Source organism: Nomascus leucogenys, chromosome X (genome assembly GCF_006542625.1).
Source record: "Nomascus leucogenys isolate Asia chromosome X, Asia_NLE_v1, whole genome shotgun sequence".
Taxonomy (NCBI): Eukaryota; Metazoa; Chordata; class Mammalia; order Primates; family Hylobatidae; genus Nomascus; species Nomascus leucogenys.
In genome coordinates, this window is record NC_044406.1 from 38,790,389 (window position 1) to 38,813,317 (window position 22,929).

Consider the following 22,929-nt stretch of genomic DNA (forward strand, 5'->3'; position numbering starts at 1 on the left):
GACTGTCGACTCTACTTGACTCTCTTCTATAAGTGGTTGTAAGTTACTGGACCAGATGGACATTTATTTTTTCAAACATAAGCATGGTGTGTGGCTGATTTTGGGGTACATATCGTTCTCATCTAAAATAATGAACATAGGTACAAAATGAGGTAGACCCACATCCTGTCTTCTGAGACAGTCTCAAGAACAGGATTAGTGGAGGGTTTGATACTGTAAAAGCCAGTGTCTTTATTTTCCATCTTTCTTTCTTTCTTTTTTCTTTTCTTTTCTTGTGACAGAATCTTGCTCTGTCGCCCAGGCTGGAGTGCAGTGATGCCATCTCTGCTCGCTGCAACCTCTGCCTCCCGGGTTCAAGCGATTCTCCTGCCTCAGCCTCCTGAGTAGCTGGGATTACAGGCGCCTGCCACCACGCCTGGCTAGTTTTTGTAGTTTTAGTACAGACAGGGTTTCACTATGGTGGCCAGGCTGGTCTCGAACTCCTGACCTCAGGTGATCCACCTACCTCAGCCTCCCAAAGTGCTGGGTTTACAGGCATGAGCCACCATGCCCGGCCCCGTTTTCCATCTTTCAAGGTACTAGAATATTCAATGCCATTTTCCCAGCCTTATAGTTTTAGTCTGGGCATAAAAAACCTTCTCTAAGCACCCTGCATAGAACCACATTTTAGAGGCTGGGCGTGGTGGCTCACGCCTGTAATCCCAGCACTTGGGAGGCCAAGGCGGGCGGATCACAGGGTCAGGAGTTTGAGACCAGCCTGGCCAACATGGTGAAACCCCATCTCTACTAAAAATACAAAAATCAGCTGGGCGTGGTGGCGGGCACCTGTAATCCCAGCTACTCGGGAAGCTGAGGCAGGAGAATCGCTTGAACCTAGGAGGCGGAGGTTGCAGTGAGCTGAGATTGTGCCACTGCACTCCAGACCGGGCGACAGAGCAAGACTCCGTCTCAAAAAAAAAAAAAAAAAAAAAAAAGAATCACATTTTAGCTAGAGAGGAAAAATGGTGGCAGAAGAACACAGGATAGCATATTAAAGTCAGAGCCATTTAGATAAAGTCCTAAAGGAAGAAAAGTGCATGAGATGACTCCCTGGAAGTTGTGAGACTGGAATTGAGTTTTGAGGAACCAATGAAAGAAAGTGGAAAAGGACATTTCAGTAGGGAGGAACTGAGCAAAAGCATGATGGGGAATGAAAAGACTAAGCCGAAGTGGTAAGAGCAAAAGGTACAGCTGTAAAGTAAGGCCTGCCTCAGGGGCCTTGAGTGCAGACCTAGGGCTCTTCTCCCTCCCTACCCCTTATATTCCAGTTCTACTTGGGAGGATTCTTCACCTCTTTGCCTCTGTTTTGGTGACATGTTCTCCTTTGGGTTTCAGGAGTGTAAGCGGCCCCCAGAAGCCTTTGGCTTTGAGCAGGCTACCCGGGAATACACTCTGCAGAGCTTTGGCGAGATGGCCGACTCCTTTAAAGCTGACTACTTCAACATGCCCGTGCATGTAGGTGATGGAGGGCTGAGGTAGTGTTGGGCTAGGATCATAGGTGTTGGTGCCAGGTGGTCTCAGCTCACCTGGGTCAGTGGGTCCAGGGTGTGATGGGCCATGATCATCTGCTACCTGTCTTCCCCCAGATGGTGCCCACAGAACTTGTGGAGAAGGAGTTCTGGAGGCTGGTAAATAGCATTGAGGAAGATGTGACTGTTGAGTATGGAGCTGACATCCATTCCAAAGAATTTGGCAGCGGTTTCCCTGTCAGTGACAGTAAACGGCACCTAACCCCCGAAGAGGAGGTGAGTGGATGATTCATGGTTACGTGTCAGCTGTGTGAGCTTAGGCAAATCATTTAGTATCTGAAAAACTCAGTATCTCTGTAAGATGAGGATAATTATGCCTGTCTTACGTAGCCATGAGATTTAGATGAGATGAAAGAAAACAGTCTGGTACCTGGCATGTACAAACATGAGATGGGTTCTTTCGCCTCTGTGAGCCCATTTCCTTATCTTTAAAATGGGGATAATATCTACTTTGCAAATTTGTTATAAAAATTAAGTGAGAAGGTATATGAGATCCTGGCTCATCCATAAGTAGTGTTCAGGGAGTGGGGTTTGTATGCACAGGAGAAAATGAGGGCCTAGTTGTGCTTCCAAGAAAGGGTACATTTTGATCCGGAACAGGATTTTTTTAACTTGCAGGTATTTTGGTAGATGGATATATCTGTAAACTTCGCAGAAATTGAAGTGAATAGAATTGAAATTTTGTGTGTATGCTTTTTGGTGGAGAGGTAGGGAGAAAACCTATATGTTTCTTAAGATGTTTCAAAAAAGTCTCTGACCTCAAAATTAAGGTTCCCTAGGCTAAACAAAATGACTTAAGATCTCAGTTCCTTAGCATAACCCTCATGCCCTTTTTACAAATACCTGACCTGGCAGGAGTATGCTACCAGTGGTTGGAACCTAAATGTGATGCCGGTGTTGGAACAGTCTGTACTGTGCCACATCAATGCAGATATCTCTGGCATGAAGGTGCCCTGGCTCTACGTGGGCATGGTCTTCTCAGCCTTTTGCTGGCATATTGAGGATCACTGGAGTTACTCCATTAACTACCTCCACTGGTGAGTGGGACCCTGGGGAGCCAGGGAATCAAGTCAGTGTGGGCTCCCTGCATGACCGAGGTGTGATTTACTGTGTGTCCCTTTTCCACTTGTGCAGGGGTGAGCCAAAGACCTGGTATGGGGTGCCCTCACTTGCAGCAGAACATTTGGAAGAAGTGATGAAGAAGCTGACACCTGAACTGTTTGATAGCCAGCCTGACCTCCTGCACCAACTTGTCACCCTCATGAATCCCAACACCCTCATGTCCCATGGTGTGCCAGTGAGTACCCAGGCAACAGAGACAAGTGGCAGGAATGATTTAGTGGTGTCCTTTATGATGGTGGTGGTGGTGGTTGTCATCTAGATTCTGCCCCTGCCCTTTCTTCATTGCTGTTCTTAATTGGGCTACAGGTTTGACTACTCTAGTAGAGACCCAAAATAATAGTGATTAGATGCACCGTATGATGGTATACCCTCTGGGCCATGTGTTTGAGGGTAACACCTACGGGGTAGCTTATTATCACATCTACATTCCAGCCAGTGGAAGAGGGAAATGGGGAAGTGCAGGGCTAGACAAATCTTTTAAAGGCACACATCATTTCCATTCATCTTCTGTTAGTAAAAACTTGGTCATATGACCACATCTAGCTGCAGGGAAAACTGGGAAATTTAATTCTTATTTTGGATGGTCAAGTACCACTTAAAACTGGAGGTCGTGTTGTTATGACAGAAGACAAGAATGAATATCAGGGTACAACTAGCAGCCTCTGCCATACTTTGTATACTCTTACCCTTCTCAGAGCAATGGATAGGTCTTTTTATTTAACGGGTCAAAAGTTGAACCCAGAGTTCTGGTCTATCCTCTGTGTACTTCTCTCTTACCTTTTAAAACGTTTTGCTGGGTATACAACGTGGCTTACCTGTGAGAGACTTTATATTCCTGGGAATTTCTAGCATTGATTAGCATCAGCCAGTTTTCTGGTGTGGATCTTAAAACAGCTTGATCACTAGTCCTGTAAGAACAGGAATTAGTAGATCCTCTATCTCTGCTTTAAATATTATCCGGGGCTGCTACTCTTCCCTACACCCTTCCACGCTCTTTGGCCTTGGACACATTACCACTTACTCTAATGCATGAGATAGTCAATAAATATTGAATTAATGTCTCCTTCAGATATTCCTAGATATCTGTACAGTAGGGCTTTGGACTAAGTCAGTGGTTCTCACCTGCATTTCTTTTTGCCTTCTCCTTGTTTTGGTATACTATATGCCCCATGAGTAATATTTTTTTATTATACAATTTAGTGATATTTAACCAAGGACTTGGGATATCTAGGGAATTGGACAGAAGAAGGTGTTCTATAACAGTTCAGGCAATCTTCCTCCACTCAGGGAGTTATCCTTTTCTCTCTCTACCTCACCCCATTTAAGGATGATGATCAAGGGCTTGAGTTCTGCTGCTTCACAAGTAGACATGGGGTCTGACTTTCCTTAGACTTCTCTCTTCCTGACCCATAGCACAGCATCAGTCCTTGTCTATAATGCCATGGAAAACTGTAAAAGAGGATTCTCTTGGCCAGGCACGGTGGCTCACACCTGTAATCCCAGCACTTTGGGAGGCCAAGGCAGTCAGATCACTTGAGGTCAGGAGTTCGAAACCAGCTTGGCCAACACGGTGAAACCCCAGTCTCTACTAAAAACACAAAAATTAGTCAGGTATGGTGGCGCACGCCTGTAATCCCAGCTACTCAGGAGCCAGAGGCAGGAGAATTGCTTGAGCCCGGGAGGCAGAGGTTACAGTGAGCCGAGATTGTACCGCTGCACTCCAGCCTGGGCAACATAGCGAGACTTTGTCTCAAAAAAAAAAAAAAAAGAGCCGGGCACGGTGGCTCATTCCTGTAATCCCAGCACTTTGGGAGGCTGAGGTGGGTGGATCACCTGAGGTCAGGAGTTCGAGACCAGCCTGGCCAACATGGTGAAACCTCATCTCTAATAAAAATACAAAATTAGCCGGGCGTGGTGGCACATGCCTGTAGTCCCAGCTACTGGGGAGGCTGAGGCAGGAGAATCACTTGAACCCAGGAGGCGGAGGTTGCGGTCAGCCGAGATCGCGCCATTGCATTCCAGCCTGGGCAACAGGTGCGAGACTCTGTCTCAAAAAAAAAAAAAAAAAAAAAAAATTCTCTGAAGGATTTGGGTAGCTAAGAGGCATATAGATATATGTGTGTGTGTATATATATATATGTATGTGTATATATATGTATATGTATATATGTGTGTGTGTATATATGTGTGTGTATATATATATATATGCAGAAGGTCATGGAGCTGTTTACCTCTTTTTAAAAAACTTTATCACAGACTCCGAAATATGTGCTTTTTGCTTACACCTCCACAGCATTTCTCCTGCTCGTGGCTCACCATCTTCTCTGGCCAGCTGCTACTTTACCACCCAGCCCTCTGTCTGCCCTGCCCTTCCTGTAGGTAGTTCCCAGCATCTCCAGGCCCTTTGGACTTGGCAGTATCCCCTTAATCCAAGCATCTGTGATTTTTATGTTCTCATGCTGGCAGGCTGCAGTTTAGCCAGCTGGAGCTCCCCCAGAGGTATCTTTAGCTCCCTGCCCCCATCACCCCGCCTTCCCCTTTGATGGAAGAAGGCCGTTTCTTTTTATAGATATGTAATGTAAGTATTCTTTTCTTTTCTTTTTTTTTTTTTTTTTTTTTTTTTGAGACAATGTCTCGCTCTGTCACCCAGGCTGGAGGCTGGAGTGCAGTGGCACAATCTCAGCTCACGATCTCAGCTCACTGCAACCTCCTCCTCCCGAGTTCACGTGATTCTCCTGCCTCAGCCTCCCGAGTAGCTGGGATTACAGGTGCCCGCCACCATGCCCAGCTAATTTTTGTATTTTTGGTAGAGATGGGGTTTCACCATGAAACCCAGGATGGTCTCGAACTCCTGACCTCAGGTGATCCACCCGCCTCGGCCTCCCAAAGTGCTGGGATTACAGGCGTGAGCCACTGCGCCCGGGCCTATTTTCATTATAAAATAAACAGCCCTCTTTCCAGAAAATGGAAAACAGAAAGTTCGCCCTTATTCTCTCCACTCTAAACATCTAAGCATTGTTATGTTTCCATCTGTTATTTTTCTATGTAAAATTTGACATAGCAATAATTAGTGTATGGTTTTTATAATCAATTTGGTAAGTTTATTGGTCTAGAACTGCACTGTCCAATTTGGTAGCTACATGTGGCTATTGAGCACTTGAAATGTGGCTAGTCCTCACTGAAATGTGCCGAAAGTGTAAAATGCATGTTGGCTTTCAAGACAGTACGAAACAAAGAATGCAAAGTATCTCACTTAATACTTTTGTGTGCCAATTACACATAGAAATGATAATATTGTGAATATGTTAAGTTAAATAAAATATATTTAACTTAATTTTACCTATTTCTTTTTACCTTTTTAATGTGGCTACTAAAGATTTTTTTTTTTTTTTTTTGGAGAAGGAGTCTCACTCTTACTGCCCAGGCTGGAGTGCAGTGACGTGATCTCGGCTCACTGCAACCTCTGCCTCCCAGGTTCAAGCGATTCTCCTGTTTCAGCCTCTCAAGTAGCTGGGACTACAGGCATGAGCCACTGTGCCTGGCTAATTTTTGTGTATTTTTAGTAGAAATGGGGTTTCACCATGTTGGCCAGGCTGGTCTCGAACTCCTGACCTCAGGTGATCCTCCTGCCTCAGCCTCCCAAAGTGCTGGGATTACAGGCGTGAGCCACTGTGCCTGATTTTTTTTTTTTTTTTTTTTTGAGAAGGAATCTCGCTCTGTTGCCCAGGTTGGAGTACAGTGGTGCGATCTCGGCTCACTGCAACCTCCATCTCCCGGATTCAAGCGATTCTCCCGCGTTAGCCTCCCAAGTAGCTGAGATTACAGGCATGCGCCACCACATCCAGCTAATTTTTGTATTTTTAGTAGAGACGGGGTTGTACCATGTTGGCCAGGCTGATCTTGAACTCCTGACTTCAAGTGATCTGCCCGCCTCGGTCTCCTAAACTGCTGAGATTATAAGCGTGAGACACCGTGCCCAGCAAAAGAATTTAAAAGTACCTGTGTACCTAGCATATTTCTCTTGGACAGCACTGGTCTGGAATGATTTTCACTTTGTTACTATATGAACTGTAACCATTTTTTAAAGTTTTATTGCAGTATGATTTGCTACATACTGTAAAATTCACCCATTTTAAGTACACAATCCAGTAAATTTATGGAGTTGTGCTACCATCTCTACAATCCAGTTGTAGAACATTTCCACCACCCCAAAAAGATCCCTTATACCTATTTACAGTCACTCCCCTTTCCAGCCCCTAGTCCCAGTCAACCATTCATCTGTTTTCTGTCTATAGATTTGTCTTTTCTGGACAGTTCATAAAAATGGAATAATATGTGGTCATTTGTTTCTTCTCTCACTTAGCATATTTTTGGGGTTCATCCACATTGCAGCATGTATCAGAACTTTATTCCTTTGATGGCCCAGGAATATACACCAGTTGATGAACCTTTGGGGTTGTTTTTACTTTTTGGCTATTCACAGTTGTCATTTTTAACAGCTGCAGAATGTGAGGAGAACTTTTCTAAATAACCACATAGGAAATAGTAAAGTGACATTGCCAGAATCAGGGTGCAGGGTGAGACAGAGTTATGAGCATCAAGTTCTACTCCTGGCTCTGTTACCTGAGGCTTATCTGAGACTTAGTTTTCTTGTCGATAAAATTAAGGCTGGCATAGTAAGACCCCTTCTAATTAATTAATAATAAATAAAATTAAGCCTGGGACTAGATCATTCAGTGAATGTTGCTAGAGCTCATTCTGTGTGCAAGGCCTCTCTGGTCAACACTCAGAAGGCAAATAACCCAGTGCCTGCATTTGTGTATGCATAGGTGAGTGCTGGACAGAGGAGTAAATAAGTGGAATAAAGCATTAAAGGCGCTGCAAAAGAGCAACAAACTAGGGCATTTAGGAAGCGGGGGTTATCAGGAAAGGTTTTGTAGGAGCAGTGATCCCTGAAAGAAGAGTAAGAGTTTACCTGTCAGAGCTGTGGCTTAATCATGTGGGCATGGGGATTCCAGTGAGGGGCTCTCAGCTGAGGCATTACATGGTCAAATTTGCATTTTTTGGAAGATAGTTCTGGCAGTTAGTAATTGAGGCCAGTGCAGTAATACAGGTAAGAAAGAAATGCTGATGTTGTCTCTAAGTAGAGATAGATTTGAGAAGAAAATATGATGGAGGTGGGAGCTGATGCATGGTCCAAATAAATGTGGAGATATGTTTATGAATGGGAAGATTTAATATTGTTAGGATGTTAATTCTCCCCAAATTAATTTAGACTCCTGGCAGAGGAATCATTGGGTTGAAGGGTTCTTGATATACATTAGCAAATTTGTTTTCCAGAGAGTAGAATGTATTGATTCCCTTACTGGCACTGTACCTACTTCACTGTGTCTTCACCAAAATTGAATGTTTATGTTAAAAAGCTTTATGAGACTTCTCAGTAAAGATGACAGATTAAGCATACACATGGCTACTTCCATTCTGTACTGAAACTCCACAAAAATTATATAAAGGGATTTTTTAAGGTGAAAAAAATTACAGAGATGGAGAATACGAGAGGAGACAATGATAAAATTCTTGAAACTAGAAAACATAGATGAGAAAACTGAAACATAAGCCAATACTGAGGACATCTTGAGAACCAACCCAATTCATTCATACCTCAGAATCCCCCAAAGATTTGTTATCGGTGGCACCAGGCATTCTAGGGGTAAAGATGGATGGGGTGAAAATAAGGATTGGTTCATGTCTATATAAGAAGCTGTGAGGGCCAGGTGCAGTGGCTCACGCCTGTAATCCCAGCACTTTGGGAGGCCAAGGCAGGTGGATCGCAAGGTCAGGAAATTGAGACCATCCTGGCTAACACAGTGAAACCCCGTCTCTACTAAAAATACAAAATATTAGCCGGGCGTGGTGGCGGACGCCTGTAGTCCCAGCTACTCGGGAGGCTGAGGCAGGAGAATGGCATGAACCCGGGAGGTGGAGCTTACAATGAGCCGAGATCACACCACTGCACTCCAGCCTGGGAAACAGAGCAAGACTCCATCTCAAAAAAAAAAAAAAAAAAAAAAAAAGCTGTGAGATATCCTCCCATGCTGGGCAGCTAGAAATGTCTAGTCACTCTAGTAAAAGACCGAAGATTTATTTCTGAAGAGGTTAAAACAGAGTCTCTGGTTTAAGGTCTCCTAGGTACAATTGAAGGTGGAGTTATAGGGAATGTAATTAGGATTTATCATACTGGATGCTGAGGTTCCCAGCCATCATTCTCCACTTGGCTGTTAGAACACTGGCTGCCAGGCCTTTTTTCCTACAGGCAAAAAAAAAATTAAAATAAAATAAAATAAATAAATAAATAAATAAATAAATAAATAAATAAATAAGGGTTTTCTTTGGGGAATCTGACTGGCCTGCGAGGAAAGACCTGGAGTTTCCCAAACTAAATGGCTTAGCTAGATCACCCTACAGTGAAGCTCACAGTTAACAAGCTTCATCTGTGTACTCAGAGCTTCCATTCAGCTTTTTAATCTCTTCCTCTTAAATATAAGCAGGCGGCCACAGATTAACAACTGAGAGGCCAGTGCGGTGCAGTGGCTCACGCCTGTAATCCCAGCCAAGTCGGGTGGATCACCTGAGGTCAGGAGTTTGAGACCAGCCTGGCCAACATGACAAAACCCCATCTCTACTAAAAATACGGCGTAGTGGCGTGTGCCTGTAATCCCAGCTGCTTGGAAGGCTGAGGCAGGAGAATCACTTGAACCTGGGAGGCGGAGGTTGCAGTGAGCCGAAATTGCACCACGGCACTACAGCCTGGGCGACAAAGTGAGACTGTGTCAAAAAACAAACAAACAAAACAACTGAGGAAACCTAAAAAATAAACCCCCCAAAAAACAGAAGCAACTTGGAGATACAGAGGCTAGGCAGGGAGAAAGAAACTTCAAAAGAAAATAGATGAAAACTGAGAGGATGAAATCACTCAAGAAAATTTCCCTGAACTGGAGAACCGATTTTCCAGAGTCAATGGGCCTACCCAGTACATGAGTGAAAAGAAATTCATACCAAGATATATCCTGTAAATTTCCATGTCAAACACTGAGACCAGAAGAATCCTATAAGCTCGAGAGAGAGAGAAACAGGTTTCAAATGCTTATCAAGCATTAGAAATCAGAATGGCTTCAAACTTTTCAACAGTAACACTAGAAGATCAGAGCAGTGTGCCTTTAAAATTATTTTCTGAGTCAACAACTATGGGAGTTTTAAAAAAAAGGACTTTCGCCGGGCGCGGTGGCTTACGCTTGTAATCCCAGCACTTTGGGAGGCCGAGGCAGGCGGATCACGAGGTCAGGAGATCGAGACCACGGTGAAACCCCGTCTCTACTAAAAATACAAAAAATTAGCCAGGCGTGCTGGCAGGTGCCTATAGTTCTAGCTACTTGGAGAGGCTGAGGCAGGAGAATGGCGTGAACCCGGGAGGCGGACCTTGCAGTGAGCCGAGATCGCACCACTGCACTCCAGCCTGGGCCACAGAGCGAGACTCCGTCTCAAAAAAAAAAAAAAAAAGAGGATTTTCATCTTAGAATTCTATATACAGTCAAGCGTGAGAGTAAGAATAGAGACTTTCTTTAAAAAAAGAAAAGTAGGTTCTTCACACCATTTCTCAGGAAACTGTTGGAGGATGTTCTTAAGCATAGCAAAGGAATAAACCAAGAAAGAGGAAGACATGGGATCTAGGAAATAGGAGATCTGTCACAAGAGAGTGATGATCCAGGAAGGACAGCTGGTCCAGATTGGGACAGATCAGAAGGTTGCATGAGACTGCTACAGAAAGATGAAAATTGATAGGAGAAGAGATTTAAATATTGGTCAGAAAGTTAGGGATATATGCATAAAAAACTAAGCAAATTGAGAAACAGGAGGCTGTTTTTAACATAGTCTAGAAGCATGTTATTTAAGGTAGTTATAATCAACGCCAAAATAATCAGAAGAGGTGGAAGTGATTGGCTGTGGAGAAGGGGGAATGGCAAGGCTGGCTGATTTTATAACAGATCTTTATAGAGCCATTTGACTCTAGAAACTGCATATATAAATGATGAAAGTAAATAACTAAAAAAGCTTGTCCAGCTTAATTAAAAGTGATACTTATAATTTTTGCAAAAATTACTAAGGAAGTTGGAATATTTTGACAGATATATTTTTTAATCTCAAATCTTCCTATCATCTCAACACACATCAAAACCTTGAGAGCAGAGACCAGTGGTCCTTCCTTTCAGAGTTGGAGAGTCTGGGATTCTGTTGTCAGACTGTGTTCCCTGAGGCTTTTCTTTGTCTCCTTAATGACCTTGCACTTAAGTCAGGTCTGTATACAGGAAAATCTCTATCTCAACAGCCATGGCCTTTCTTGTTCTTCAGGTTGTCCGCACAAACCAGTGTGCAGGAGAATTTGTCATCACCTTCCCCCGTGCTTACCACAGCGGCTTCAACCAAGGCTACAACTTTGCCGAGGCCGTCAACTTTTGCACTGCCGACTGGGTGAGTCTAGAATGTGTTGGGATGGTGGGGAGAAGCAGGAGGGTTGTGGAGAAGCTGGGGCATCATGGCCTCCAGACTTGGCCACACTCAACCTTGAACCTGCCCACAGTTGCCTGCTGGGCGCCAGTGCATTGAGCACTACCGCCGGCTCCGGAGATACTGCGTCTTCTCCCATGAGGAGCTTATCTGCAAGATGGCTGCCTGTCCAGAGAAGCTAGACCTGAACCTGGCGGCAGCTGTGCATAAGGAGATGTTCATCATGGTGCAAGAAGAGCGGCGTCTACGAAAGGCCTTGCTGGAGAAGGTGGGGAGAGTACCCCAGATCAAGCACCCTATTCTGGTGGAAGTTCGGGGAGGCAGAGGCAGCACCAAGAAGATGTAGCCTCTACTCTTGGCATATAGTGAAAAGAACTAGATGCATCTCGATTGAAAACCACATACCATTCTCTGTTACACCCTTTACCAGCAACCTTGCTTAAGTCGATTTACTTCATTGTCAGTTTTCCCATCTGAAAAATGGGATTATGATAATGCTTATCTTTTTGGATAGTTGATTGTATTAAAGATAATGTTTGCTTAGTGACTGACCCATGGCAGGTACTGGTATAGCAGCTATTTATCATTATTTACATGACCCAGCAAAATAGACTGGCATATGAAAACTCACTGCTGATTATCTAGGTGACTGTATCAAGTTACTTGATCTTTCATATCTCACTTTCCCACTCTAAAATGGGAATAACATCTAACTTGCAAGATGTAAGGTTAGAGTAAGGTGATTTATATGAAAGCCATCTCTCTAACATTGCCTTTGCAGCGTTGCAGCTGCTATTATTGGTAATGTTAATACATGAAGAAACTGATTGAAATACGGAATGTTTCTCAGGAATTGCCATTTTATTGCATGCAGATGGTTCATTAACTCAAGCTACGCAATAATATTACCAAGTAGAAGGTGGTCCTGCTTTAATTGATTTCTTATAAGCTTGTGTCAGTTGTGTGTGTAGCTGAGTGGAAGCTGCTACAGAGCTCTGAAGTCCACTCGTGTAGTTTCAGCCATCATCTTCAAATTTCACACTTGCCCAGTTAGGGAATTGACTTTATGAGAGTGTTTCATAAGATTACAAAGGAGTGCTGGTTCTGTGGGATCCCTTGCTGCCTATTTAGGGTGATACTTTCTTATTTTAAAGCTCATTTATAGCTTTCCTGTGAGTGTGGGCTATAGGGAGAACTATAGCTACAGTAGTGTTGGAAGTCTGGGGCCTCTCAGTCTTGGTGTTAGTTGTTGAGTCCCTGGGCTTTTCCAGGCATCATTTTCTCACTCTGTTCAGTACTGTTACTGTTATTAAATGATGGCCGTGTGGCTGTGCCAAGCTGTGGGAAGGAGCCAAAGCAAGATGGGGGAGAATAGACCTTCTCATCTTGACATTCAGAATTCTTCACACTTGGCCCTTACCCCAGAGAAGCATTCTGGACACCATAGTCTTGGAATCCTGTAAGAGACTGTATGTGTATTTAAGTATGTTTCTTGGAAGAGGACTCATAGTTTACATCCAATTCTCAAGAGTCTGTAGTCCAAAAAAACCCTAGAGACTTCATCCTTAGAACATTCTCTGGCTTTAGAGTCAAAATTAACTCAGTTTGGCAAGTTACTGACCCTGAGACTTCGTTTCTGCCTTAGTAAAATGAGATAGGCCTGTGGAATATATATTCTTATCTGAAAATTAGAGCTAATAACAGTAAATATTTGATGAACACTGAATCTAAGTGCTGAGATACTTGTCTGATTCCATAGCTGCTTTATTTTTGTTAATCCTCATAACAACCCAACAAGGATGATACTGTTTATCTCCATCTTACTAGATAATGAAACAGACCCAGAGACGTTAAATGATTTACTCATGATCACACAGCGTATAAGTGGCAGAGTGGGATTTGGGCTCATAACTTATGCAGAGGTTAGGTGTTAAAGTTGGTATGTAAGACAAAAACTGTTAGAGTCAACATTTCCCATTAAAATCCTTAAAATTGCCCATTAGATATATGCACTGGTTTGTCTCTTGATTACTCCAGTATAGCCAGCTTTTCCTTCATTTTTGAAATGGATTGCTTTTTCTTTATCTGAGCAACAGATGAAGTCATTGAATTAGGTTTGGAAGCCATATTGTTGGGAGAAAATTATATCTCTTTAAACCCTGAACACAAGCACATACGGTTGAATTTCTCTAAGTTATATATGTGCACAAGTATCTCCTGCCTACTAAGTGGCCAGCGTGGTGCCTGGAACACAGTGGGCGCTGAGTAACTGGAAGCCATTATTGTTCCCCAGTACACATAACTAGCCAGGCCTGTCCCTTGGCCACTTCCACTCATTGCCACCTCTCTGGTATCTTGGTCCACCACTTTCCTCACTTCTCACCCATAAGGCCCTTTCTGCTGATCTGGATCTTACCTGATTTTTCTTCCTCTATAAAATTATCTGACTCAGCGCACACTGATCTTGCCCTGGTTTATCTGATTCCCCAAGCTTTGAGAGTCTAGACTTTACAAAGGGCAGGTATGCTCCCTGGGGTTTGGCCTCTTAAACCCCATGACCCTCAGCATAGATTTGAGTCTAAAGTAGGGGTCGGTGGTGGCTGAGATGGAGGATTCTGCTACCTGGTTCTGGTTATATATAACGCATGGGTTAAATGCCCTTAGGGTATCACAGAGGCTGAGCGAGAGGCTTTCGAGCTGCTCCCAGATGATGAGCGCCAGTGTATCAAGTGCAAGACTACGTGTTTCCTGTCAGCCCTGGCCTGCTACGACTGCCCAGACGGCCTTGTCTGCCTTTCCCACATCAATGATCTCTGCAAGTGCTCCAGTAGCCGGCAGTACCTGCGGTGAGCATGGGCCTTTCTGGAGGAAGTGGGGCAAGAAGGAGGATGCAGAGCTGGGCCAGACTTGCTCTTGCCTGCCCTCTTCCTCCAGGTATCGGTATACCTTGGATGAGCTTCCTGCCATGCTGCATAAGCTGAAGGTTCGGGCTGAGTCCTTTGACACCTGGGCCAACAAAGTGCGAGTGGCCCTGGAGGTGGAGGATGGGCGGAAGCGCAGTGAGTGATGGGGGGATGGAGGGACTCCACAGGCAAGTTCTATTCCCTTTCTTCTGTACTCTGACCCTCTTTCTCTGCCTCTATTCAATACTGCCTACTCCTTGCTGCCCTCATTTTTCATCCAGGCCTTGAAGAACTGAGGGCACTAGAGTCTGAAGCCCGTGAGCGGAGGTTTCCTAATAGTGAGCTGCTGCAGCAACTAAAGAACTGCCTGAGTGAGGCAGAGGCTTGTGTGTCCCGAGCTCTGGGACTGGTCAGCGGCCAGGAAGCTGGGTATGACAGCGTGAGGAGTTGGGGCACACATAAGGTGCTGAGGATCCAGCACCGAGGAAAAGTGCTGCAAGGGGTAGACTGTGAATACCATTTGGCAGAATGGACATCAGCAGGAAGCTGCCAGGCACAAGAGTGTGAGATGGCCTGGAAGGTGTTGGGGAGGGCAAAGAGACCAGGCCACCTAGAAAGGAGAGGGGAGCCTCCGTGATAAGAAAGCTAGAAGTGTTTATTTTTTATCAGGACCTGGAAGTGGGCTGAGAGAGAGGCTGAGGGGTTTTGTGGGCAGGGAAGAGTTATGGGAGGCTTACGGGTAAGAACAGGACAAAGATGTATAGATCTGATCCCTGCTACACAGCTTTAGAGTTCACAGCAGAGGATGGATTGCAAAGTGTAGCTCTTGTTACAACCCATTAGTTTCTAATTCTTTCCCCTCATAATATGAACATGCTCTATAATTTAAAACCTTCCCTCTAACCTGGGCAATTGGGGCAAATTTGAAATATGCGAGATCAAGGTGGACAGGTGTAGTGAGGAAAGGTGTTCGGTCTTAGCATAGACATGGAGGGAGGGCACTGGGTTTGGACCTGAAACCTCACATGTGATAATCCATAGCCCCCACAGGGTGGCTGGTCTACAGATGACCCTGGCTGAGCTCCGGGCCTTTCTGGACCAGATGAACAACCTGCCTTGTGCCATGCACCAGATTGGGGATGTCAAGGTGAGGACGCTTGGAGTGCTGATGAGGGATCAAGGGGACCAGGGGACCTGAGCAGCAGGCCACGCTTGGCTCCTTTCAAAAGCTTAAAGTGTTCAGGCAAGACAGGACACGTGTGAGAAAAGAACAGGTGGGAGGGGTGAGGCAAGGGTCTAGTGACTGCCTGTTAGAAATGGGCCTTGAGGGTCAGGTGGCATGGGTATGAATATAGGATACAGAGTCCAGGTAAGGTTTCCTGGAGGAGGGGTAGAGGAGAAGGAGGTAACAAGGGTGCTTGTTGGGCTTGGAAAGTGGAGGGAAATTCATGAAGGTGGAGGAGGAGTGAGAGGGAGAGGGCAACAGACCCCAGGGTGGTGAGCACGAGGGTTTATGTGAGGACTAAGCATAGCAATTTTTAGGGCAGGGAGGTCTCCTGGTGCCCTGAGAACAGAGCCCTCTGAAAAGTTAAATAAAGCATAGATTAATAATTATTAGTTAATTAAGAATCTCTAAGGGTGGGGCCCAGGAATCTGCATTCTTAAATTCCCCAGGGCATTCTAATGAGCAGTCAGTGTTAGGAACCCCAACTGTCCTAGGGCTTGGAGAAGGAGAGCCCAGCCCATGTTAGGCTCCTTTGCCCCAAAAGCTTGAAGGGTAAGAAGGTAGGTGGGACAAGGTTCCATCTGGTGGTGGAACCCCTCAGTGGGCCCAGCTGAGGAGTTTGTTCTTCATCCTGTGTCCTGGTAGGGTATTCTGGAACAGGTGGAGGCCTACCAGGCTGAGGCTCGTGAGGCCCTGGCCTCACTGCCCTCCAGTCCAGGGCTACTGCAGTCCCTGTTGGAGAGGGGGCGGCAGCTGGGGGTGGAAGTGCCTGAGGCCCAGCAGCTCCAGCGGCAGGTGGAACAGGCGCGATGGCTGGATGAGGTGAAACGCACACTGGCCCCCTCAGCCCGAAGGGGCACCTTGGCTGTCATGCGAGGACTGTTGGTCGCGGGTGCCAGTGTAGCCCCTAGCCCTGCTGTGGATAAAGCCCAGGCCGAGCTGCAGGAGCTGCTGACCATTGCTGAACGTTGGGAGGAGAAAGCCCACCTCTGCCTGGAGGCCAGGTAGGTCCAGCTGCTGCTTCCCTTCCCTGCCCTATTCCAAACATCAAAGTTGAATGGAGACCCAGAAGATGATGCCCATGGGTGGCCTTAGGTATCACGCTCCTGTGTTACTGTATTGAGTCTCCCCTCTTTTGTTGTCTATCTTGTCGCTTTTTTTAAAAAAAAAAAACTCTGTATACTTGAAGGCAGAGAGAGGCTGATGGAGAAGCAGAAATGGACGGATAGAGATTATCTACAAGAGTAGCCCTACAGGCTAATGTGCGCATACCCAGAAGCACAAGTGATAGGCAGACGGGCAGATGTTGGTAGAAAGACCCCACACAGGGCAGTTGGCAAACTGCAGTAACAGATTACACAATACAGGTTGTATATGTAGGCATTGCCAGCAGGCCAGCAGACTGGCAGACAAACAGAGGTGCAAGAGCTGCGGCAGAAGGATGAAGTTGGGTGCATGCAGTCTTGGGGAAGCAGGGACTGGCAGCTACCCTTAGGCGGAATACAAGCAAGTAGGCCCAAGTGGCAGCAGGAATAACAGACACCCAAGGGGCCCATGCAGATATATCTGGTGGTCAGGCTGGGCTTCTGGTCAGGCAGACCACATCAGACTGAGTGTTCTTTTTTTCCCTACCTTTAGGCAGAAGCATCCACCAGCCACACTTGAGGCCATAATCCATGAAGCGGAAAACATCCCTGTTCACCTGCCCAACATCCAGGCTCTCAAGGAGGCTCTTGCTAAGGCCCGGGCCTGGATTGCTGATGTTGATGAGATCCAAGTGAGGACCCTGCCACTCCCACCCCAGGCCTTCAGTCCAGCTGGGAAGAGATGGCATATACACTGGGATGTGCTGGGTTGCTGGGATGGGTTGGGTTGGCTGGAGAGAGGAAGGGGGCATGGCATGTAGTCAGGAGGCAAAATGTGCCTGATGAGCAGGGTGAGAGGAAGAGTGTGAGGCTGGCCTGAAGGAAGAGAGGGCACTGGTTAGGATGAGATTGGTGGGCCAGGGAGGCAGGTGGTATGAGACTGAGCAGGGCAGGGGCATGGAGGAGAGGAGAAGAGGCAAACCACAACAGAAGGCTGACTAGATACTTGGGGCTGAGCCAGTCAGTAGACGCCGGTGTTGTGGGAGAGAGCCAAGTGGGTGTTCCTTAGGATGACACCTATTTTTTTCAATCCCTCAAGACTGAGCCCAGTTCATCTTTCCAGCTCAGGGCCAGGCACAGAGTAAGCATCAGTAGCATTGGTAAGTTGAGCTGAGCTGTCTCTTGCCCTTGTCCTTAGAATGGTGACCACTACCCCTGCCTGGATGACTTGGAGGGCCTAGTAGCTGTGGGCCGGGACCTACCTGTGGGGCTGGAGGAGCTGAGACAGCTAGAGCTACAGGTACTGACAGCGCACTCCTGGAGGGAGAAGGCCTCCAAGACCTTCCTCAAGAAAAATTCTTGCTACACGCTGCTGGAGGTGAGGCCTGGGACCTTGACCTACAGCGTCTCTTAACGCCTGCCCTGGTTTCTATGAGATGGCTCATGAGATAACATGGGTTTTGTGGGGGCACCAGGGAGGGAAGGAGAGGGCGGGGGATGTAAGGGAAGCCCAGTCATTCCCTCTCTTGTCTGCCTGCCTCAGGTTCTCTGCCCGTGTGCAGACGCCGGCTCAGACAGCACCAAGCGCAGCCGGTGGATGGAGAAGGAGCTGGGATTGTACAAATCTGACACAGAGCTGCTGGGGCTGTCTGCGCAGGACCTCAGGGACCCAGGCTCTGTGGTAAGGAGTTTAGACACAGATGGAGAGAAGGGCTTGGTGATGATGGAGTGTCTGAGCTGGGTGGCCATGAGCAGACCGCTTGTCCCCTGAGCCTCAATTCTCCTGGTTTGGGAATGGGGGTGTTAAGGGGGGGGCCAGAGAAGGGAAGGGGTAGGCTGCTGACCCACTTTGCTCCTGTCCTGGGTATGGCAGATCGTGGCCTTCAAAGAGGGGGAACAGAAGGAGAAGGAGGGTATCCTGCAGCTGCGTCGCACCAATTCGGCCAAGCCCAGTCCACTGGCATCATCGACCACGGCCTCCTCTACAACCTCTATCTGTGTGTGTGGGCAGGTGCCGGCTGGGGCGGGAGCTCTGCAGTGTGACCTGTGTCAGGACTGGTTCCATGGGCGGTGTGTGTCAGTGCCTCGCCTCCTCAGCTCTCCGAGGCCCAATCCCACCTCATCCCCACTGCTGGCCTGGTGGGAATGGGACACCAAATTCCTGTGTCCACTGTGTATGCGCTCAAGGCGCCCGCGCCTGGAGACCATCCTGGCACTGCTGGTAGCCCTGCAGAGACTGCCTGTGCGGCTGCCCGAGGGCGAGGCCCTGCAGTGCCTCACAGAGAGGGCCATCAGCTGGCAAGGCCGCGCCAGGCAGGCTCTGGCCTCTGAAGATGTGACTGCTCTGTTGGGACGGCTGGCTGAGCTCCGCCAACGGCTACAGGCTGAACCTAGACCTGAGGAGCCTCCCAACTACCCTGTAGCCCCTGCTTCTGACCCCCTCAGAGAGGGCAGTGGCAAGGATATGCCTAAGGTGAGCTACTCAGTCCAGCTCTTGTCCTCAGATTCTTGTCTCCTAGCCCCTACCCCAGTTTAGGCTCGGCCCTGCCCCTTGTTCTCCAATTTTCAGTTTTCTTTGGACCAGCCTTCCTACTCCATTCTGCATCTGTCCAGATTCCTAGACTCTGCTCCCTGCTGGCAGCCTATGTCTTCCCTCCTCCTCCAGAAGGCAGAGGGTCTCAAGTTTGGGGTTGGCGGAGGAGGAATAGGGCCTGGTTCTTCAGTTCAGTTGCCCCTACCTATTCTTGCTCTCCTCCGCAGGTCCAGGGCTTACTGGAGAATGGAGACAGTGTGACCAGTCCTGAGAAGGTAGCCCCGGAGGAGGGCTCAGGTAAGAGAGGTAGGTCTAGGTGTGGTGTGGGTAGGCTGTTGACTGCACATCACCAGAGTGACCCATGTAGTCCTCAGCTTTGTTGTAGTGGTGGGGATAAGACCAAGGGCAGCCTCTAACGCCGCTTGTTCCTGCAACCTCCTAGATCTGGAGCTGCTGTCCTCGCTGTTGCCACAGTTGACTGGCCCTGTGTTGGAACTGCCTGAGGCAACCCGGGCCCCCTTGGAGGAGCTCATGATGGAGGGGGACCTGCTCGAGGTGACCCTGGATGAGAACCACAGCATCTGGCAGCTGCTGCAGGCTGGACAGCCCCCAGACCTGGAGAGGATCCGCACACTTCTGGAGGTGAGGAGAGGGGTCATGGGCCGGGCCAGGAGGTCAGGCCGAGTAGGGAGCCCAGGCCTGACCACTGGCCCACAACCTGTCTTTCTGCCTATCTGTAATCACAGCTGGAGAAGGCAGAGCGTCACGGGAGTCGGGCTCGGGGCCGGGCCCTGGAGAGGCGGCGGCGGCGGAAGGTGGATCGGGGTGGGGAGGGCGATGACCCAGCCCGAGAGGAGCTAGAGCCAAAGAGGGTACGGAGCTCAGGGCCAGAGGCTGAGGAGGTCCAGGAGGAGGAAGAGCTGGAGGAGGAGACTGGGGGTGAGGGCCCCCCTGCACCCATCCCCACCACTGGCAGCCCCAGCACCCAGGAGAACCAGAATGGCTTGGAACCGGCGGAAGGGACCACTTCAGGCCCCTCGGCCCCTTTCTCCACTCTGACTCCCCGGCTGCATCTGCCCTGCCCACAGCAGCCGCCTCAGCAACAGTTGTGACAGTGGCTGAGCCTAGCACAGACCCTGACAGAGACCCCCCCTCGGCCTCAAGGATCCTCTTTCTGACCATCAAGCCTGCTTCTTGGCGGGGTGGGCGGGTAGAGGGGTGGCCATCCCCGCTACCAGCCCACCCCTGAGTCCCTTGACTTTTGTATTCTGACTCCAAGGTATTGTTCAGACCTCAGCTCCTGGGGGCCGGCCCCTGGAGTCTTCCCTCCCTGGTAGCCTCTAACCAGCATTCCCAGACACCTGAGGCAGATAGATGGATGGGCTGGTGGGCAGGGGGGTGGCTGGGGCTGGGCCATCACCATTCCAGAGACAAGGCCAGTGTATATGCAAACTGGGGGACTCTCCTCCCTTCTCTCCCCAGTTCTGGTCCTGGCCAGGCCATGCTACACTAACCCCTGCCCCCACTCTCCTCTCCTTTTCCTTCCTTCCTACCCCCTTCTCCCTCTCCCTTCCCCTGACCGTTCCACCCAGGAGGAGGAAACTTCACATAGCCGTGCTCACAGTTTTTTATTTTAAAGGAATTTGGCTGGGGAGCTGAACAGGGCTCCCTGTGATCTGAAGAAAGCTTTTGGTGCTTGTCCTCACAACCACCTCAGTCCTCCCTCCCTGTCCTCCCCTGTCTCCTTTCCTCCTCCTGGGTTCATGTTGTAATAAAAGAAGATTGTTGGTGTGTAATTAATTTGTTCAAAAGGAAAAAAAAAGCAAAACAAGAAACTTGGTTCCAACTGAAGCCTATTTTAATTTTATTTTATTATTTTCCTCTTGTTAGAAATAAAACCCTTAGAAACATTTTTTGGAAACATGTTTCTGAAGTGCATTTCTCTTAGACGGGGAAGACAGTGCTTCCATCACCAGTCAGTGGAGCAGCTGTAGTGCTGGCAGGAGCACTAGGGCTGAAGCCAGGGAGCTCTGGGTTCTGAAATCAGGTTCCACCAGCTTCTTAACCTTGGGCAAGACATTCGGATCCTCCCCCGACTCTAACCCCAAGCCACTTTCCCTCAAGTCCAAACAGATGGGCTCGGGCCCCCTCACCCAAACTCCTACACTACAGCCTCCCCCAGTTGATGCCCTCCAGTTTATCCTCCTCAAGCTCCCAAAGGGATTTTTTTTTAATGGCTTTATTGAGATATAATTTACATACCATAAAATTCGCTTGTTTGAAATGTACAATTCAGTGATTTGGGGGGTTTCTAAAGTGTAGATCTGATTATATACTGCTTAAAGCCTTCCATGATGCTTTATTGCCCTTAAGATTATACATAGAATCTCGTTCTTTCTAGAATGTTTTCCTGTCTAACCCATATACTGCATAATTCCCTGATTTTTCTCCACAGGTTATGCCCCTGATGAATGGGGACTAAAGCTCAGATGTGTGGTCATTTGCAACCCCTGAGTTAACTTTTTTAAGACAGCTTATTGAGATATAATGTACATACCATACAGTTCACCCACTTAAAAGTATACAGTTAAATAGCTTTTAGTATATTCAGAGTTGTGCAGCCATCATTCCAAAAAAAAAAATTTTAGAACATTTTCATCACTGCAGAAAGAAACTCCATATCCCTTAGGCATCCTTTACCCCTCATCCCATTTGCCTATTCTGGACCTTTTACGTAAATGGAATCGTATAATATGTGATCCTTTGTGTCTAGCTTCTTTCACTTAGCAAAGTGGTTTCAAGCCCATTAATGGTCCCATAGTATTTGGAAAGATCTCCCTTCTGAGTCCCAAAGTCTTTAAGATAAGGGTGCTGGACTAAATCAGGGACCATCAACAGATTGTTTACATGTTTTTGTGGGTGTTTGCATGCATGTGTTTTTCTGACAAGAAGACTAACCAGCTTGTATCAGATTGATAAAGGGATCCTTGACCCTCCAAAGGCTAAGAACCATTCTTTGTGGTCTTGAGTGTTCTGTGTTTGGAGTCTGCCCATGATATGAGGATATAAAGGAGGAAGCAAGAGCATGGAAGCCCTCAGTCAGTCAGCTTCCCATCATGCCTGCCTCAAGGGCTTTCTGTCCTCTCAAGGGGCTGTGAGGAGGCTAAAGGCTGGGTCCTGATCCCTAGCCCAGGAGCTTAGCACACTGCCACTCTTATTTTGCTTTCTCATCTGAACGTTCATGGGTTTCATTCCCCCTTCCCAATGTTTGCAGTTGATGGGAACCTAGTGGTAAATAAGAAAGCCCGCCCTCTTCTGGCAGCTTTGATTGGTGGGAAGGTCTGGCTCAGCCCTGCTTCATCTAGTCTTCCAGTTGGGACCCTAGGCTATACAAGTAAGGAGAGAGACAGGAGTCCGTGGACAACCCTGTCAGGTCCAGTTTGACCCTAGGTCTCAGTCCAGGGGAAAAGGCTGACCTTTTGGCTGGAATTGATCATGAAAAGGGGGTTGGAGGAGCTGACAGGAGAGATGAGTGTGAGAGCTGGGATGGGCAGGAAGGGGCTCAATCTCAGCACTTAACTACCACTCCCAAGGCAGTCAGCCACAGGAAGAAGTGTCCAGACAGGAGAGGAAGAGATGGTGCCTACAACCTGAAGCAACTCCCAGGTTAGAGAACTGCTTGGCCCAGGACGGGGGCCTCCCTGGTATAGGCCCATCCTTCACCAGTTTTCAGACAGCCTTTACCATGTTGGCACATCTGTATCCCATCCCTCACACACTGTCTCCTTCACAGCAGACATGCATTCCATGAACTCTGCGGGAGAGGCCCTGGCCATCATCCTGCAAGACCCAGATCAAATCTAACCTCTTCCAGAGAGCTTTCTCTGGTTCCAAATCTGCCCTCTTTCCCAGACACTCCCCTAGAAAGGGA

General features: G+C 47.6%; 1 protein-coding gene across 9 annotated transcripts in view; it reads left to right on the forward strand.

Moving 5' to 3' along the window:
* The window catches only part of KDM5C (lysine demethylase 5C), a 70,290-nt gene that overhangs the window by 12,012 nt on the left and 35,349 nt on the right, over nucleotides 1–22,929 (forward strand). For 3 of the 9 annotated variants that reach the window (XM_030807456.1, XM_030807457.1, XM_030807462.1), the window contains 18 exons: nucleotides 1,375–1,494; nucleotides 1,626–1,784; nucleotides 2,424–2,605; nucleotides 2,703–2,865; nucleotides 11,097–11,216; nucleotides 11,326–11,520; nucleotides 13,917–14,098; nucleotides 14,187–14,311; nucleotides 14,437–14,584; nucleotides 15,197–15,302; nucleotides 16,026–16,384; nucleotides 17,019–17,157; nucleotides 17,664–17,843; nucleotides 18,009–18,146; nucleotides 18,339–18,938; nucleotides 19,226–19,304; nucleotides 19,441–19,640; nucleotides 19,745–21,757. In XM_030807456.1, the coding sequence (XP_030663316.1) occupies nucleotides 1,375–1,494; nucleotides 1,626–1,784; nucleotides 2,424–2,605; nucleotides 2,703–2,865; nucleotides 11,097–11,216; nucleotides 11,326–11,520; nucleotides 13,917–14,098; nucleotides 14,187–14,311; nucleotides 14,437–14,584; nucleotides 15,197–15,302; nucleotides 16,026–16,384; nucleotides 17,019–17,157; nucleotides 17,664–17,843; nucleotides 18,009–18,146; nucleotides 18,339–18,938; nucleotides 19,226–19,304; nucleotides 19,441–19,640; nucleotides 19,745–20,110 (3,561 nt within the window). In that variant the 3' untranslated portion in view covers nucleotides 20,111–21,757. Of the gene's footprint in view, nucleotides 1–1,374; nucleotides 1,495–1,625; nucleotides 1,785–2,423; nucleotides 2,606–2,702; nucleotides 2,866–11,096; nucleotides 11,217–11,325; nucleotides 11,521–13,916; nucleotides 14,099–14,186; nucleotides 14,312–14,436; nucleotides 14,585–15,196; nucleotides 15,303–16,025; nucleotides 16,385–17,018; nucleotides 17,158–17,663; nucleotides 17,844–18,008; nucleotides 18,147–18,338; nucleotides 18,939–19,225; nucleotides 19,305–19,440; nucleotides 19,641–19,744; nucleotides 21,758–22,929 lie in introns of those variants that run through there. The other 6 variants (XR_004028778.1, XR_004028777.1, XM_030807461.1 and 3 more) reach the window with 3 other exon arrangements.